This window comes from Mus musculus, chromosome 6 (assembly GCF_000001635.26).
Source record: "Mus musculus strain C57BL/6J chromosome 6, GRCm38.p6 C57BL/6J".
In the NCBI taxonomy this organism is placed as follows: Eukaryota; Metazoa; Chordata; class Mammalia; order Rodentia; family Muridae; genus Mus; species Mus musculus.
The window spans coordinates 38924066-38943041 of record NC_000072.6 but is presented as its reverse complement, the minus strand read 5'-3'; the positions used below and the strand labels follow the sequence as shown (position 1 = coordinate 38943041).

Genomic DNA, 18976 nt, shown 5'->3' with positions numbered 1-18976 from the left:
AATCCTTCCTTCTCTCAGTTGCTTTTGGTCTTGGTGACTTATCATAGCAACAGAAATGTTTGCGATACAATTATCAAATGTAACTATTTATATGGTCAACTTGATTAGATTACGAAATACCCAAACATTGGTGAGGCACAGCTGTGGTGTGCTAGTGAGGAATTCTAGAGAGATTAGCTGAGAAGGAAAGAGTCTCTCTTGAGATTTGGTCTGTTGCTATGTACCGTAATGTTGAATACTGGCCCCCAAGGCCTGGTTGCCCCCAGGAATGAGAGACTCTTCACATAGACTGAAGCTATATAACCTTGCCCCCCAAGTTATCCCTGATTGGTGAAATGCCTATCACCTATAGCTGGGCAGAAGATAAGGGTAACTATAGGATAGTGGTAAGATAGGGGCAGGGGTAACTAAAGCAACAATACTTAAATGTTAAATAAAATAACTAAGCAATTTCCATTTCCCTCTAAAACAACTGCTCCCCAGCCCTTGTGTCTGCAGTCCATGAACATGCAGACCCATGGCACAAGCCAGACACCTCAGAGACCTGGTAGGTTGAACAATTGTCATAACTATGAGTCCCCCTTCTAACTGGAAATTAGACACCCCCATCCCATTTGGTTCAGGCAAAATGGTGATTGGCATCCAAGACAGGAGTGCTGACCCCCAGCTCAGCAAGGACCAAAGCCTCCCCCCAACCCTCTGCCCAGCCTCCAAGAGCTGCCAGCTCCGCTGATACCTAGACTTTAGACCAACAAGGCATAACTAAGCCAAAGATGAGCAATTTGAGCAATTCAGTAATAATTGCAGTGACTCAAAACATCAAATATATTCACATTCATGAGTTCAGAATGAACTCACATGGCATCATCTTCACAACATGTGAAGAATAACTTCTGATGCCATATTTGAAGCTCCCCCTATTGTTGAAAATTGGGGGAAAGGTGGCATTTTCCCACAGCGGTGGCACACACCTTTAATCCCAACACTCAGGAGGCAGAGGCAGGCGGATCTCTATGAGTTCGAGGCCAGCCTGATCTACAGATCCAGTTCCAGGACAGCCACAGCTACACAGAGAAACCCTGTCTCAAAAAAAAAAAAAAAAAAAAACCGACTTTGGTGACCACTAACACAGCCAAGTAGATAACAGCTTTCCAGAAACAATCATAATTCGAAGAGAAGTCACCAGCTAATGGTATCGAGTCCAGAGAGGTGACTTAGTTTTCCAGCTTAATCCTAAGTCTTCAGGCCAGGAAAGCCAATAGAATCAATTCTCACCCACAAGTTTAGTCATCTTACTCTTCCAAATAAATGCGCGCGCGCGTGTGTGTGTGTGTGTGTGTGTGTGTGTGAGAGAGAGAGAGAGAGAGAGAGAGAGAGAGAGTGAGCAAATTTTGCCATATCCCTATCTCACCAGTACCTTCACCTCCCAATTCCCTTTTTGTGCCTTTTATTTTATTTTATTTTATTGCCAAAGAAAGATTTATGTTGTTAGGATGTTCCTTAAGTGAAAGCCAGGACTGCTTCCATAAGCAAAACCAAAGGATGATAAGTTCCATACAGTGACAGACTTAAGAGGCATGCATTAGAATCTCACCTCACAGCTATGGTCCACAGCCACCGTTTTGAGAAGACAGGACTCTCAAAGCACAGTGTAAAATGTGGTCTATTTATGGAGCTGCCCATGCCCTGGCTGATGGTTTGACCTGATGACCAGAGACTGGCTAATGAGACCTCAGTCCTTTCTCAAAGCTCATGTGGTAGCATGGGCAGGATGAGCCACTGTGTCCTGTCCTAGTGTCACTTCCCCAAAGAGCTGAGCTACTCTGCACTGAACCTTGGTTTTAGTCCAAGTTGTGGTCATGGTTTGTCCTTAGAGAGGGAAGAAATGCAGGAAGGAAGGCCTGTGTGACCCTCAGGGCTTATACGCCCAGTACATTAGGAATGGAAAGAGCTGCCAGGCTGGTAAGTGCTCCCTCTGTGGCTCTCTGTGTACCCAGATGCTGGGTGCCAGGCCACCATAGAGACCACCATCACTACCACATCCTGAGCCCAGGCACTCACAGCCTAGACAAGTTCAACAGCAGAGAGCAAAAGTGAGTTAAGCATTTGCATTGGGAAGAAGTGGCCCCTATCAGAGGGTGCATCCCGATTGAAATCTATCATTTCTGTTTCAGTTATTCTGCTGACTACTAACTTGTAATTATGAATCAGAAAGTATGGTTAATAGTGCTAAGCTGTTTCCTACAAAAGCTATTTTGGAAACAAACTGAAACAAAACTCAGGGTTCCTATAAGGAGGCTCTCTCTCTAGGGCATCATAAACCAAGAGATGTGAGCATTACACCATATCCTAGAGACACAACATAGAGGTGCCTGAGGAGGGATGGGATGCAGGAGCCACAAGATACTGTCAGAAAAACTTTGGGAACAGAGCCTGACCAGCAACCATTAAACCCCCGTTAAACCCCAGCCCCACAGGAAAAGATTCAGCCAAAACCCACTAGGACAGAAGGTATGGGGCAGGTTGGGGTGGGCTGGGTGGCTTAGGAGGGACTGGCAAGGGAGGCCTGAGGCAGCCATCTTGTCTGGGGTCCCAGCTCTCTGACATTACACATATAGCCATTAAAGGATCCTGGGGCACTGCACCGCCTTTCTGTGCAGTGAGAATTGAAGACCCAGCCAAATAGAGGAGCCACGGTGTGAGTACTTTGTTTCTAGTGTAAAAGCAGAACAAAGCGATCAATGATGTCAGTATGCCAGTTAAGTGGTTTTAATCGTGAAAGACTCCTGGGGTGGATGGCACGGCTTTTTAAAGTAGTGTTTATTTATCTAACTTTATCTAGACTAAGCTACTCCATCGACCAGAAAAACCGGTGATGATAGATGTTACATAAATAGATGGGCAGATGATAGGTTGACAGACAAGTGATAGATTGGTAGATGATAGCTATTAATTGAGCACAACCCAACACAGAATTGTTACTTAAAGCATTATAAGGTTTTCTGTGATTTTTTTCTTAACTCAACCATGCGGTACTCAAGTGGGAACTTTGTAGATGACAACATCATTTTGCAACGTCAAGAGGTTGGATATCACTTGCGGAATGAGAAATGACACAAGTTATCTGTCCTTTGACTGCCACATGCACATGCATATGTGCACCTACAAACGTTCACCCTTGTGTCCACATGCACACACAGACACATGCACACACAGACACATGCACACACACAGACACATGCACACACACATGAATACACACAGACATATGCACACACATGCTTCATTGTATGAATACATTATAATTGTATTTAAGTGTTTTATGTGTATGTGCGTGTATGATCTTGCATGAGGCCATGTGCACCACGTGCATGCAGAACTCAGAAGAGTGCATGGGACATCCTGCAACGGGAATTACAGATAGCTATGAGCCACCATGTGGATGCTGGGAATGAACTTAAGTCCTCAGGTTCTTAACTGCTGAGCCATCTCTCCAGCCCCTATGATTAGCTTTTTAAAAGCTACCTCTTGCACCTGGGCAGCTGATGGATCAGCAGACAGTAGTCAGACGAGGTATCCACAACAGCCTGTATGCAGCCCTGACTGCACCTGGCTGATTCTAGGAGCCAAAGTCTTGAGTAAGGGTAGTGTCTAAGAACTCAAACCTCCCTCCAGCCTCCAACACTGAGTTATGCAACCTCACTTAGAAAATGCCAAGGTAACAGAACCTTGGACAAGCAAAGGGGTCAAGGGACAGAAGACAGGATGCAGAGCTTTGCAGAAGTGAAGAAGAATGCTGTCACCTCAGATCAGAAGTGACATCACCGAGGAGCCACTTAAAAGACCTTTTTCCTCCAAAAAATGGTCAGGGCTGAGACCACGGCCTCAGAGGCCATTTCTCGAAGTCTGCCAATTAGCAGGCTAGCCTCACAGATAACCAAAGCCTGAAGGTAGTGGCTTGTTTAGGTAATTGATGATGTTGTCCTCACTGGGGAATCTTAGCACATCAAAAGCTGTTGAGAAGCCAAAATTCACCTAGAGTCTTTATTAATCACATTGTCAAGCTCAACAAAGGCCCTCTCGCTTCGCTAATAATCCCAGATGGATGAGGTAGCAGCCCTCAGTTAAATAAGGAAGCTATGGGGCTCTTAATGAATGTATCAAGAGGCTCAGGCACACATTTCCACACGCTTCGTTTTCATGAGAACAGTGGGAAGTGCAGATAGAGCAGGTATTTTCCAAGCTTCTCCAAGTACAAGGAAAATGGTTCCCTGACTCCCCTGACTTTCACGGAAAGAGATCTAGAGACTTTAGTGGGCCACAAGGTCAGAGTGGCTTTGTCTGAGTTTGAGGAAGTTAGTCACAGAGAGTAGCTCTGGTAGCTTCAACATTTCCTCCTGCCCTGAACTCGACTCTGCAATACCAGCACGGCAAACTTCCTTCCCTTGTGCTGCCGAGTCAGCCTTCCCAGCCAGCACCCCAGAAGCCAGCCTCCTGACAAGTGTTTTCTGACTGTCCGATTCCAGGCCATCTCTCCCAAGGTCCTGTTCATGCTCAGATAAAACCTCGTCCAGCCTCCTGAAAGGCTTCATGATATTTAACATTGTCCCTCTTTCCACCTTCCGGGGCCTCAGGCAGCTCAAGTGTCCTCTGACATCTTGTCATACCTCAAATGCCAACTCAGGTTCCTGGAGGCCAAGTCAGTACCAAGGGACAACAACAAATGCCCAGGAGATGGTGGGTTTCTCGCTGCGGTGTTGGTCAGGCCTCACAGCACAGGCCACCTTGAAAAGATCAGAGACATCCAAAGGCCACTGGGAGTCGGGATGGGGTGGGGCTCTGAAAGCCACAGAATTCAAGTCAACGGTGCTTACAAAGCATGTCTGCCACACAGAAGAGACAGGAAAGAGCCTTTTCTATGAACAACAAATGGAGGACCCAAGGGTCCCTTTGGTCTTAAGGAAGCCATGACAAATGTCTTCCAGCCGCATCCCTTTTAGATTGGGGCTATCTTGCACATCTCTAGTTATACTGACCTGTGTCCTGCTCTGCACTGAGACCTATACCTTTCTCCAAGGCCAGGACGAAAGGAAATCAAGAGAGACTAGAACACATCTGAGGGAGACCCTCCCTCTTGGGGTTGTGACCATACCAACCCTGCTCTTGGGGTCCACACCCTAGCTGCCACCCCTGCCTGCCCTTTCCTGGTGTGTCCATCCTCTCCCTCCACTCGACAAGTCTCACTTACTCTTTGGCTTCTGCTCCTTTTTGCTCTTTCCTGACCACTCAAAGGGCTTCGTGGCCTCCCCAGTGGAGAGGCTTTCTGGAGAAACTGGGAAAATATGGGATGTGGTTTAATCAGAGTGCAATCCTGCCAGCGTTCATGGCTTATTGGATCTGCTCTGTCTCCAGCCTGGTGGGTTAGTCATCTGAAACTAATCCTTTATTTTCATGAAATCCTTAAAGAACCCTAAGATGATGTCAGGCAGGAGGGATATCTGCCTCAGGTCATCCAATATCTCCCTTAAGTCTCCAGACTTAAGGGAGACCCCACAGAAAGCAACAGGGGCCAAGCCTCCTATGTTCTACTGATAAGAGAACCCACGCTGAGTCTTCTTTGGGTAGGGAGCACCTTGGAGTTCTTCCTAGACAAGTGCTCATATCCTGCTCTCCCCCATGAGTGGGATGTGCTCCCATCATGTCCTGTTAGGAGAGGAAACATCTGAGTCTCAGAGACATGAAGTAAGTAGCCCAAGGACACACAGCTAGCAAGAAGCAGAACTAAAATTCAAACCCAGACTGTCTGGCTGTGGAATCTACACTGCTCTCTAGGACACTATTGTCTCCTGCTTTACATAAGTAATAAATGGAACCTCAGGCATCTCCAGTGATAAGACTACAGAAAGTCACACTGTTTCTTCTCTAGTTTAAAACCCTGTGGAAAGAAAGCTATTATCACAAGATTATCACCTCCCCCCCAATAGGTCAGATCACCCACAGTACCAGTGGAGCCCAGACACTTGAAATCAGGCCACAAACATGCAGCCTGTGCAAAAGAGTTAAAGGAAAGTCCTTTGACCAGTTGAGCGAGGCATCTCCAGCCATCCAAGGTTGGTATAAGGAGGCACTGGACGTTGTCATAGTTGCACAAAATGACTCCAAGTTCCTTTGTATCCAACCTAGTAGGCATCGAAAAAGCCTTTAATCCCAGCACTTTGAAGACAGAGGCAGGCACATCTCCATTATGTGAGTTCATGACCAGCCTGGTCTACATAGTGAGTTCCAGGACATCTAGGGCTACTACATACATCGTGCATTGGGTTTTTTTTTTTTTTTTGATCATCTCTTTGCTACAGTCATTAACTATGTATCCATTGGCAAGTGGATAATGCAAGATTAAAGGCAACACCTACAGCCTGACTTTACCAAACCTCACTGCCTATTGCTTGTCCATGCAGATGGTCTAGTTCTCTGCCTTGCACCTTGAAATCCTCCCCACGGTTACAGCTTTTATCCTACTCCCCGCTCCCCATCCAGCCTTTATCGTCCCACCTGTATCACTAAACTATTGTTGACTACTTCCCCACAGACTTAAGTGACTTAAGCCAACACACATCCATAGCCCATCAGTTCTGGGAGGGTCCTGAATCTGATACAGAGTAGCAGGGTAGTTTGGAATCAGGGTCTCTCCAAAATTTCCCACTTGAGCAGAGATTCTGTTGCTGCGATCACTTACACACTGTTGGTGGGGGTTGCTAGTCATTTTGGCTGCTTCCCCTGATTAAACAGTCCTAGAGAGTAAGAGCCCAAGGTGAAAGTCTGAAACTTTCATAACCTGCTCTTGGATGTGATAGGCTCCAGTTTCTTGAACCCACTCACTCCCCCTTGTATATAAGGGGAGGAGACTATGCAAGGCTGGGAATCCCAGGGCAGGCAAGGGTTGGTCATGAGGGGCTACCATCTGCATCCCAGCAGCCACAGATGCAAAGCAAGGGTATCCTCTTCCAACGCCTCAGATGAGCTTCTTTAGACTGCCCATTAACGCTGTCATGTCTCTGGCCATCCCCTCCCTCAGAGGTGTTACAGGACACTTGCCACATTTGCTGCTTGTTCTGTCCCAGGTGCAGCCCCGAGAACCATTGCATGTCACCACAGGACCAGCCCAATCTGCTCAGCTTTTTCTAGAAAAATAACATCAAGGGAACTTCAAAGTGGAGGGTATGGCTGTGGATTTGAAGATGTCAGAGGTAATAAAGATAGGGTAATAATAGCTAACAGTAACAAACTTTATAGGTCCGGCATAATGCTGACCTGTAAGAGGAAATGATAAAAGGTGAGAAAATTGTGTCCCGTGTTTTATATTCTGTTGTGTTGTCTTGTTTTAGAGTGAGATCAGATCTCACTCTGTAGACCAGGCTGGCTTGAAGTATACCATGTAGCCCATAATGGTCTAAAACTTAAGGCAATCCTCCTGCCTTAGCCAAGTGCTAGGATCACAGGTTTGAGCCACCACTCCTAATAACATCATGCCCTGTAATATCCACTATGCCGGTTACAGAGAGGAAAGCTGAGACTTAGAATCCAGCCACAGGACTGACCGACCCCTTGGCCTATGGGCAGGCTGCAGGGAGCAGGGAGCAGGGTGTTCAAGCCAAGCCCCTGCCTCAGCAGGCCTCCTGGGGTGAGGAAACCAGATTCTTCTTAGGGATGCAAGTAATCACACACCCTGGGTAACTTAAAGCAACAAAGACCGACTGTCCATTCTGGAGGCTGAAAGTAAAACTGAGAGCTGGCAGGGCCCAGTGCCACTGAGGAGTCTGGGAGCAAGGGCTGAGTGCCGCTGAGGAGTCTGGGAGCGGCCTTCACCTCTGCTTGCAGTTTCTGGAAGTTGCCAGTTGTTGGCTTTCTCTGGCTTGTACATGTGTCACTCAGACTTCTCTCTGCCTCCATCCTGTCTCCATGCCATCTCTGACTCTGTATCAGAATGTCTGTCCTGTAAGGACAGCAGTCCTGGGGTTGGAGCCTCTCTAATCCATCTGCGCTGGATTATATTTACAGAGACCCATTTCCTAATATTGTTGCATTAGGAGGTTCCAGAAGACATGAGTTTTAGGAGAGATGCTATTTAACCTACTCCAAGGGCCATCAAAACTTGCAGTTAGTTCACATGTGTACATAGTGTATGTGTCTAGTGTGTGGGGGTATGTTATTTGTGCAGTCTCTGCACAATGTGTGTTCATATGTGGTGTGTATTGTGTATACGGTGTATATGCATATGATGTGTGCTATGTTGTGAAGAGCCGTGCCGCGAGCAATCGCATGCGTGCCGCCAGCAATCGCTGAGGAGAGCCGTGCTGCTAGCAATCGCCATTATAAGATGGCGCTGGCCTCCGCTGTGCCTAACTAGTAAACAAGCCTTGTACGCAGGTGCGAGAGTGAACTCACTCCTAGTCACTCCCATTCTCGGGGCGTAATAGTGGGGTGATGGGCGAGCAACGAATCAGGAGCTGTCACGCCATATCAGGTGTTGAAACGTCACGCTGCAGACTATATAAGCGGCGCCATTTTCCCGGTTTGGGGTCTTCCTGAAGAAGTAAGCAATAAAGCTTTTGCCGCAGAAGATTCCAGTTTGTTGCGTCTTTCTTGCCGGTCGAGTGGGACGCAATACTATGTGTTACATATAAAGTGTATAATGTATATGTGTAGGGTATGTATATTATGTGTGTTATATGTGTATAGCTTGCATGTAGTATGTTTGTGGTATGTGTGACATGTGAGCATATTACATGTGTAATGTATATGGAATGTATGCTATATGCATGTATGTGATGTGTATGTTACATGTATATGTAGTGTCACTGTGGGGGGATGGAGGAGTGGTTACTCTGTGTGTGTGTGGCAGGTGTGTATGGCAGGTGTGTGTGTGGCAGGTGTGGTGTGTATGTGCTGGTGTGGAGGCAGAAAAAAGCCCCACTCCAAAGCCATCTTATTCTGGGCTCACACTCAGTGTGCTACTTTTCCGGTTTTCTATTGGTTTTCCTGCATATTATTGACAACACTAACCTATATTCTAGGTGGGTTAGTCAGCGCTTTTTTAGAGGTAAAAAGACAATGGCGCCTAGTGTCTGATCCTGGATCACAAAGCCCCCGCTGCTCAGGCTCCCCAGCAGCTTCCCAGGGAGAAGGGACAACTCACACAGCAAGGAAGACCATAAAGTATGACAGGCGTCTCTTTTTATCTTTGAAAGAAACTCAAGTAAAATTCAGTGTGCCACAGGCCTGAGACAAGCTGATGTCTCCTTTCTTCTGAAAGCCAGTAGCCGACACCCAGAGTTAGTTACAAGAAATAAACATTTTACCCTTAGTAACCCAGGATGCTCTAGCACCCGTGAGACTATGAGAGCCTCTCTGGCACTGTTTGCACCTCAGACAGTTCTTGGCATAACTACACCCATGCATTTTCTGCCTGGTGCAGAATGACATCCTCCACCACAGCTCACAGGTCAGCAAGGATGTGCACTGGCTGCTGTGTGTCAGACACGGCTAGCACGCTGCACCCAGGTTCCTCGGGCCCGCCACCTTCAGACGTGCCTCTTCTCTTCTGGCTGTCCTAGCCTGGAGTTGAGAGCTCATGAACCCTTAAAGTGTGCCCCATCCTCCATCAGCCAAGGCCCTGCCCTTTATCATTTGTTTGGCTGGAAATTCCTAGGCCCAGGTCCAATCTGAGTCCTATACTGAATTCTGGACTGCTTCAGGACCTCTTGATGCCAGCTCGTCTCTCCACAGTCAAGGCCTGCCATGGCCCACCCTGCCCGTGTCTCAGCTGGCAGATTCCTCTTCAGAGTCTGGTTTACTGAGACTCACTATTTTCACTTATAATCAAAATCCAAATGTCCATTAGTCTTAAGTAGACTTTTTTGTTGTGTTGTGTTTTGTTGCTGTTTTGTCTTTTGCCAGAGATAAGACTTAAAACATGTAATCTTGTGACTTGGAACAAGGGGTGTTTGAATGCTGTCAATTCTTCAAGCGTTTTCTGTATCAAATTATACAGCAGCATTCTTGGCTCAAGTAGAGCCAGTGCCTCCCATTACAGGGTGGAGTCTTTTTCCTCAGCTCATAAGGCAGTTCTGAATCACAGCCTCCACCGTGTTGCTGTCTCCTCAAACCTCAGCCCCATTACAACAACATAAAGTAAACACACCCCACTCTCAGTGCAGAACAGAGCTACTCTAACCAAGACACACACCATGGAAAAGCTAAATGTGATTGTGACTGAGTTCGGGGTTGCTTGTTACACAGCACTAGCTGACTGATACAGCTACATTCACTATATACGTTTCTGCATCTATATCATGGGACCACTGGATCATAATCAGTAAACTCAACTTTTTTTACTCATGATGCACAAATAATGGCTATGCTAAATAGTGGCTATGACACATGACACTAAACACACCAGAGACTAAGACTGACAACATTAATGATAGAGAGGGACAGGAAGATTTTAACTGAGGTTATAAACTTGGGACATATTGGTGTTCTTGGAGCGGGTTATTACAGTGGGAAATGAAGTCCCCCTGTAAAGCTGATGTGGCCTGAATAGGCTTGGGAAACTTGACCCTTGGTGATGCTGTTTGGGGAGGCTGTGGAACCCGTAGAAGGTGGAAGTACAACACAGGGACAGGGGGGGCTTATTGTTTTACCCCACCTCCTTTTGGCTTTCACCACTTACTGCTTATGGTTGAAGATTTGAGCTCTCAATTTCCTGCTTCAGCTGCCATGCTTGTCTCCCAACCATGATGGACTCCCTCTCAGGAACCGTAGGCCAAAACAAACTCCATCCCAGAAGTAGTTTTTTTTAGTCATGGTGTTTTATCATAGCAGCAGAAAGTAACTAATACAGAAATTGGTGCCAGGACTGTGAGGTATGGCTAACACAGTCATGACCACATTCTTTTGGGCAAGATTGTGGAAGGAGTTTGGAACTTTGGACAGGAAAAGCTATTGAGAGCTTAGAGTTTACTAGACCTTTTGGTAGGAGCTTGTAAAAGAATGCGGCAAGTGATGCAGATAGTGAAGCCCTGGCTTGTGAAATTTGGCAGAGGAAAGTTTGTGAGTCTTTAAAGGACTCTATTAGGGCCATTTGTGTGATATATTTTAATTAATAATTAGTGACTTCTGGTGGGCTGCAGCTGAAGAGTCACCTGTTAACAAGAGACTAGCACCACTGAAGTCTGGAGCCTTTTCATGATCAATGATTGTGTAAGGTCCAGCCCACTGTGGGCAGTGTCAGCCCTAGGCAGGTGGGCCTGGGTAATATAAGAAATCAGGCTGAGCAAGCCATCAAAAGCAAACCAATAAGCAGCACTCTGAGGGCTCTACTTCGGTTCCTGCCTCCAGGTTCCTGCCTTGCTTGAGTTCCTGCTTGATTTCCCACCATGATGGACTGTAACCTGCAAGCCAAACAACCCCTTTCCTCCCCCCAGGTTGTTTTTTTGGTCAGTGTTTTATCACAGCAATAGGATCCAAATCACAAAAGGATCTGAAAGGGAAGTTGGCAAGTTGGAGGTCGGGTGGGGTCCTCTCAAGCCACTTGGCTGGCAAGGCAAGGAAGAATGGAGTGGTAGTGGGTAGAGTATACAGTCAGAAAGAGATGGGTAAGTAGTTGGCTGTGGGTTTGTTTGGTTAGCTGGCTGGTTGTCTGGTTTATGTGCCAATTGGCCACACACCATTTACTCTTCTCAACCCCAAAGGCAAGGCAACCAGCAACCAACGAAAGGACGATGTCATGAAAGGTGAAGGTGCCCCTCCCTTCCAGTCAGGTGATGAATGTAAACTTGACACGGGGAAACTTGAACATTTTCTGGGACTCATATTGAGTTGGGGAATTGCTTTGCAGAGTGGTTTTTCAAGACATGGATTTTGAACTAACTGAGAGCTGATGGGGATTAAGCATAGTCACCAGTGGGTTAATAACAGCACATGCTGTTGATATAAAGCATACTGTTCAAAAAGCATCGCTTTCGAAGAGATGGGGACTTACAACCACCTCCTCTTCACCATCTGGGAAATGAAAGGTTCAAAGCTGGCTGTGATTCTCTGGACTGCCTTTCTTCCAGAGAGAGAGAGAGAGGGAGAGAGAGAGAGAGAGAGAGAGAGAGAGAGAGAGAGAGAGAGAGAGAGAGAGAGAGAGAACATGCACACACTTAGGTAAACTGAGTCACAGTATCTTACCTAGATTGCTAAGGTCTGAAGGTCATAAGGTCAGTCAGAATTTGAACCCAGGTCATCCACAAAGCCCTAGCTCTGAGCCATGATAGAAAGCGGGGAAAGCAGGTATAAGTGTGGTGTCTGTGAACTGGCAAGCTGCTAGTTCACTTGAGAGTGTACCGTTCTCCTAAATGGACTCAACTGCCCACTTTGTCCCCTGACGGTACCTCACATCTTTTCTCTAGTAAGTAGAGCAGAGATGAATGTCAATCCACACCATAATGTAGCCTGAGTTACAATGGAAAAGTCTCTTCGGATCCAGAAGAAATCTCATCAAATGGAGGTGGCGGCTTGTCCCAGTTGTGCACAGCCAGACTAAGGGTGATTCTTTAGGATGACAGCTGGGGAGTCCAAGAACAGTGACCATGTACTGGGTGTTCACTTATGTCCCCACAAAGCCCTATAAATTGTGTCTTTCCATTCAACACAGCCAACTAGATCAGATGCCTTCTGCACAATAGGAGCACACATGCTTGGCCCCAATACTATGTATTCCAATACAGTAAGTAACGCCTGACCCTGCCTGGGGGACCCACCTGCAGATGGTGAAGCTGTTGGGTAATCAGGGAGAGAGGTGATAACGTGTGTGCGAGGAGACAAGAGCCTGGGAATGCAAATGATGAAGCTGTCCACGGAGTGAAGAGCTGAACTTCCCACCAATGGAAGGGAAACAGGCAGGAAGCCATGGTGCACGAAGTAACTGAGAGTAGGAGTGAGAACAGCCAAGATGTGTCGGGAGATGCCCCAGCAAGGACAAGTCTCTAGGAGCCCTCAGGAGCCATGGAGAGTTGAGATGAGAGAAGATGGCCCAGGGCAGGTTTTTTCCACACTGAGGTATAGTTAGCTGCCTGTGGGGTCTCTTCACTGCAGGTGCAGAGTGAAGTTGAGGAACTGGAGACAGGGCAAACAGGATAGGGGGCTCCCCCAATCTCAGATGCTTGAGAAGTCCTCAGCCGTAGGAGAGCAGAGAGAGAAGAGCTGGGTCCAGGGCCACCTAGGAATCTAGCCTGGCTGGATCTATGACTATTTGGTTGTAGGAGTCAGAGATGGAAGCAGAGGTGGGGGACAAGACAGAGTCCCAGAGAACCAGTGGGTGGCCAGGTAGGAAGTGTGAGTATGCAGAGAAGTGAGGGCTATTGAATCTTCTCTAACCCACAGGGAAATGAGAAAGGAAGTGTGACCTGCCCAGCATCACTCTGCAGGAGATTATTGGTCCCTAAGTGAAAGGGCTGGCTGCTTCCCAGAGCACAACGATTTTCCTGAGAACTTTCCACCCTCAGCCTCCATCATTCAGGGGATGCAGTCACTACAGTGCCTCGTGTGTGTGCTCAGAAAGGGTTAAAGGGTATAACTGATTATACCTCCCTCTCGGTGCTTTGCAGCCTGTGGCCCACTGCTTATTGATTAGTGAAGGTGGGGGGATGGTATGTGAGGTATTTTCCACATTTCAGGGAGCCTAATGTAAATTGTGCATTTATTGACAGTTCAAGGGTACAGGTTAGCTAAAATGTCAAGTCTTTTTGGCTCAGGAGCCAAATGATAGTTTGGTCCACTGATGCTGGCTTTCTCATTGATCAGCTCTGCTCCTTGGCAGAGCCTGTGATTGGCTTGCATCTGAATAATTACGATGGGAAAGATCAATCAGTCTCAGCATAAATACACATTGTGGTGGGGACAACAGAGCACTGGGCCTGTGGGGACAGTCATATCAACAGTGGATGTTGGTGAAGCGTTCAGATGCTGTTGCTCTAAATGGCTGGGACTGGTGATCAATAGGACAATGTAGAGCCATGCCTGCCCTTTGATGCCTCTCTATGGGTACTTAGATACCTATTCTCCCCTCCCAGGGGACCAGGGTGTCCTACACTCCCACCACCTCCACCACTAACTGACTTCATCTGCATTCCCTCCAGCCCATCTTTCCTACTCTTGTTCTCTCCTTTCTCATGGTTTATCTCCCTAAATTCGTGGGACTGCTAGCCACAGCATACACATCCACAAGGCAGACCAGTGCACAGTCCAGGAAACCTTTGGAATTCAATGCTTGAAGGAACAGAGAATTTATTTACTCTTTCAAGTAGAAGACATAAGCAAGGCAGTCTGCCAGGTGCCGAAAATACAATGGCTTTAGTGAGCACTTGGGAGAGAAACTTGCTCTACCCTCCCCTGCATATGCAAGTGCACACATGTGCACATTCGGCCATAAGTATGACAGTATCCCATGAAGCAAGGGTGCTGTCCCAGTTAGTTGGGAATTGCATTGATGACTGACATTTACTGAGCAGCTGAGGTACTTGTGGCCTTCACTCAGATGCTGCCCTCGGGATATGGTCAGGTCAGGAAGACAGGATAGGTACGTGCAACAAAATGATGTTGTAGCATCCAGAGAGAACAGGGCAGAAAGACAAGGCTTATTGCAGACTGGCCTGGTTGAAGAGTCCTTTATGGAAGGAGAACACTAAGCCAGCTTTTGAAGGGTGGGCAGGGTGTAATGAAACAACGGGGCTTGTGGGAGAGGAGGGTGTTGTGTGATGGGCAGGAGAGGACAACAGGAGAAGATTTTAGGATATTCTCTGATCAGAATGTGGAGGCCACCTCGGATGTGGTGTCACCCCTCATCACAGGTGCTGGCTGTCTCTGCCTCTTTCCCCTGGGTGTTTATGTGCAATGCTTGGGAGGTAGGGTGTTAGTGGAGGGGAAGCCACTAGGAGGTTGGATTGGCTTTTTGGATCACCTCTGACACCATTTTCCCATTTTGAAAAAAATAGGAGGCTAGCCCCCTTCTGGGTCTTTGTTCAGGAACTGACTGGTAATTGTGATGGTGATGTAGAGTGGCTGGAGAAATGGTTCAGCAGTTAAAAGCATGTATTGCTCTTGTAGAGGACCCCGGTTCAATCTAGAGTCTCACGGCTGCCTGTAACTCTAGCTCCAAGGAATTCAATGTCCTCTTCTAACCTCCAAGGGCATCTGTCAATACCACCCAGGTACATACATGTAATTTTTTTAAAATGAAGGTAGATACCTAATGTTGGCCTTTTGCCTTTGAACTCACGTGTGTGTACAAATACACACACACACACACACACACACACACACACACACACACGGAGGGAGGAAGGGATGAGAGAGAGAGAGAGAGAGAGAGAGAGAGAGAGAGAGAGAGAGAGAAAGAGAGAGAGAGAGCACAAACAATGAGAATGTCTCCATAGTTTTCTAAACAAAATCAAAAACAAACCTCATCTGCCCAGTGAATATGGCTGTCCCCTGAAATTCTGTCTTCTATGACTGGTCCATGAGCAAATAGTGCCCAGAGCTTTATTATTGATAATCACCTTTTATTTGGATTGCAAATACTATTAGCCAGTTTAATTACCTATTTGCCAGATTGGGAGCTATTTTTAAGGACCAATCCACTCGACAAAGATGCTTTGCCCGAGGGATTCCTAGAGCCCACACCTAAACACCTCGTGCCTCCCCGCAGCAGAGTCCTAAGGACACAGTTTCTGATCGTGGCAGCTCTGCAGCGAGGTCCCAGCCTGTGAGGGAAATGCCTCTGAAGGTCATAAAATGCATCTGGCTGGGTACGTTCTGGTGCGTATGCTAAAATAATCAGTCACGTTGCTTTACAGTCACACCTCGTACTCCCGTTCTGGAAAATCAATAAAGTGAGAAGAAGGACAGAGCCACCGTGCACGACTATTGAGAAGAGAAAACAAAACAAATGGCCCATAATATTCTGTGGAAATAGTCCTGAAGGAGGGACCTAGTTCTCATAAGCAGGCTTCATTTTTATCTCCACACTCATCAGTGCCTTATTAAACTGAAGTACCCAGGAACAGATGCAAAAAAAATCAGGGCGAAGGAGCAGGGTTCGTCTGTCTCTGTGTGCTCCAAGGCACCGGGAATTATCCACGGCTTTTGAAACGCGCGTTCCTAAACTATCCACTATGCACAGTCCTAATGTGCTTTCCACTGACTCGTCGCCTCTGATGGGCCCTTGCTGGGATCCTGCCCCGCCTGCCAGGCTCTCCCTCCACTCCACTGCCCACTCTGTCCTTCCCTGCGTCAGCTAAAGGTCTGTCTGCCGCCAACATCATGTCTGACTGGTGACTCAGAAAGACTGACAGGGCTGGAGATACAGCTCAGCTGAAAGGCTCTAGGTTTGATTCCCCAAGACCGTGTAAAGTCAGGGAGAGTGGTACAAGGTTGTCATGGCGGCAGCACTTAGAAGAGAGAGGCGGGAAAATCGGAAGTTTAAGATCATCCTTAACTACATGGTGCGTTTGAGCTATATGAGACCCTGTCTCAAGAAACAACCAACCAACAAACAAAGCAGGCCAGGCATCATAGTACAAGCTGCTAATCCCAGCACTCAGGTGACAGGCAGTGGGATCTGTGAGCTTGGTATTTCCCACTCCATAGCCTCATGAGCGCTCGCTCACAGGCATCGCTCACACGCATGCGCGACAGCCGCAATCCGCCAGCGTCTACCCAGGACACACTAAAGTACTTGCTTTACGAGCGTTCCCAGTCCAAGTTCCAGGCCAGCCAAGGCTACATGTGAGACCCTGTCTCAAGAAAAGAAAGAGAAAGAGAGAGAGAGAGAGAGAGAGAGAGAGAGAGAGAGAGAGAGAGAGAGAGAGAGAGAGAGAGAGAGAGAGAGAGAGAGAGAGAGAGAGAGAGAGCGCAAGCAACAGTAACAGCAAAAGGCTAGGGGTCTGGAGAGATGGAACAGCTGTTAAGTGCACTGGCTGCTATTCTAAAGGACTGGGGTCCAATCCTCGGCACCCACAAACCACTCACAATGTTCCGTGACTCCAGTTCCGGGGAGTCTGACGCCCTCTACTGGCTTCCTCTGGTGTTGCATGCAGGTGTACACAGACATACATGTGTAAAACACTCATAAACAAAGAGTTTTTTTTTTTTTTTTTTTTTTTTTTTTAAGCAAAAGCTGAGGGCTTGGGCCTGGGCCTGGGAGAGAGACGATAGTCATTCACAAAGATCCAGAGAAGGCCCCCACTGCTTCTGGGGTGTATTTCCAAGCTTCCACGGCACTTTGTAAGGCTCAGGAGCTGCCACTTGGGATGAGTAGGAAAACCGGACAAAAGAAAGAATCATCATTTGTGGGTCATGAGGGAGGGGTTTAGCTAATTTTGCAGGAGCAGTAGCTAGGTCCACATAGACATACACCAAGCGACACCGAAGCCATGGAGTCCAGATCCAGAAAGCTCAGCGCGTTTCTTTGCTGCTGGCTACACCAAGTGCTTTGTTAGCATCCCTGATGGATGGCAGGGGCACTCACACACTCTCGGGTAACACTTCTGCCACCTTACTGCGAAAATAGTGTGCTTGCGGCGACTCTGATGTCAAACTTGGAGCCAGAGCTCATTGTGGACCCTAATTTTACCACTAAACTCCATAGGTTTCTCATCCTGTGGGGAACAATACACCAACTCTTAGAACCTCGGGGTCTAAAACGGGTCATTATAATCTTTCAGCCTCTCTGTAGTAGTCTTCACTTTCTACCAGCCCACAAACACACCTAGTCATCTTTGTCAGGGGAAAGACTTGACTTTCCCTCCCACCATGGCCGCACACAGCATTACTTCATCAAATGAATGTGGGAATGCCATAGTACATAAAATTGGATAGGCTTTTTTTCCTGTAGAATTTTCCAGGGCCCTTGATCTTCTATGAATCTCAAAGAAGGGTGGATCTACCTTAAACCCAACATTCCAAATATCGTTAGGAACAAAACCACTGGGAAGTGACCAATCTCCAGTCTGTAAATATGACATCATGAGCCTAGACATATTTTCCTCCTTCCTTTGAATGAATCAGAAATCACAGGTGTCCCTCGGTATTCACCTAACCTGATTTTCAAGAACCCCCAACTGACATCAAAACACAAGATTCTCTAGTTCCTTACCAAAAAAATCCAGGCTTTGTATATAATCTGTATACACCATACTTGTGCTTAAATCACTCTAGATGACGTATACTAGCCCATAGGATAGGAGGACCGGCTAAATAGATGCTATGCTTTATCGTTAGGGAAAGACCGCAAGGCATAATCTGCACATGCGCAGTACAGGTGCGCGCATCAGGGGCAAGGCTCCGTCCTGTGCAAATGATATACCAGGCAAGTATGCTCAGTCCAGTGGTGGGCGGAGGCTGAGGAGCCGTGACATGGCAGGAAGGTTCAGAAGGAAGTACCAGAGCATCATCACTTAGTGCTGGTGGATCTAGTATAGTGTCTGCGTGTGGCCAAGTCAGATTTGCTTCCTGGGGTTTCCACCATCTTTGTTTCATTTTGTTTTAATATTTTAATCTGAGGTTGGTCAAATCCATGAGCACAGACCTGCTGCACATGTGGACCGCGGACTGTAATACTTTCTTGCTCTGCTTTGCTCCAGGTTTCTTATCTGGTACCCACATTCTACCCCAGTGGCTTATCTTAAATATGTCCTGGCTATAGATAAGACTCTAGAATTGGAACTCATTCTCCCGTACAGCAAGCAAGCTCTCTTCTAAGAAACTTCTGAGCACAGGGGTGGGGTTTTCCACCATAGTCTCAAGTCCTAACAGTCCTCAAACAAGTTTTAATTTAAACTAGTCTTAGCGGCATTTATCAGCACACCACCCCACTCAGATCCATGTGTAAATGTTGGACTGGCTCAGACCTCTGAACCTTGGAGCCAGAGCT

At 47.1% G+C, this 18976-nt stretch overlaps 1 protein-coding gene across 9 annotated transcripts in view; it reads right to left on the bottom strand.

Annotated features, from left to right (window-relative positions):
• Window positions 1–18976, bottom strand: part of Tbxas1 (thromboxane A synthase 1, platelet) — a 220432-nt gene that overhangs the window by 141549 nt on the left and 59907 nt on the right. Inside the window, exon 1 of one of the 9 annotated variants that reach the window (XM_006505876.3) lies at window positions 1595–1699. The exons of the other annotated variants lie outside the window; for them this stretch is intronic. Coding sequence (XP_006505939.1) covers window positions 1595–1683 — 89 coding nt within the window. The 5' untranslated portion in view covers window positions 1684–1699. Of the gene's footprint in view, window positions 1–1594; window positions 1700–18976 lie in introns of those variants that run through there. 9 annotated transcript variants of the gene reach the window in all.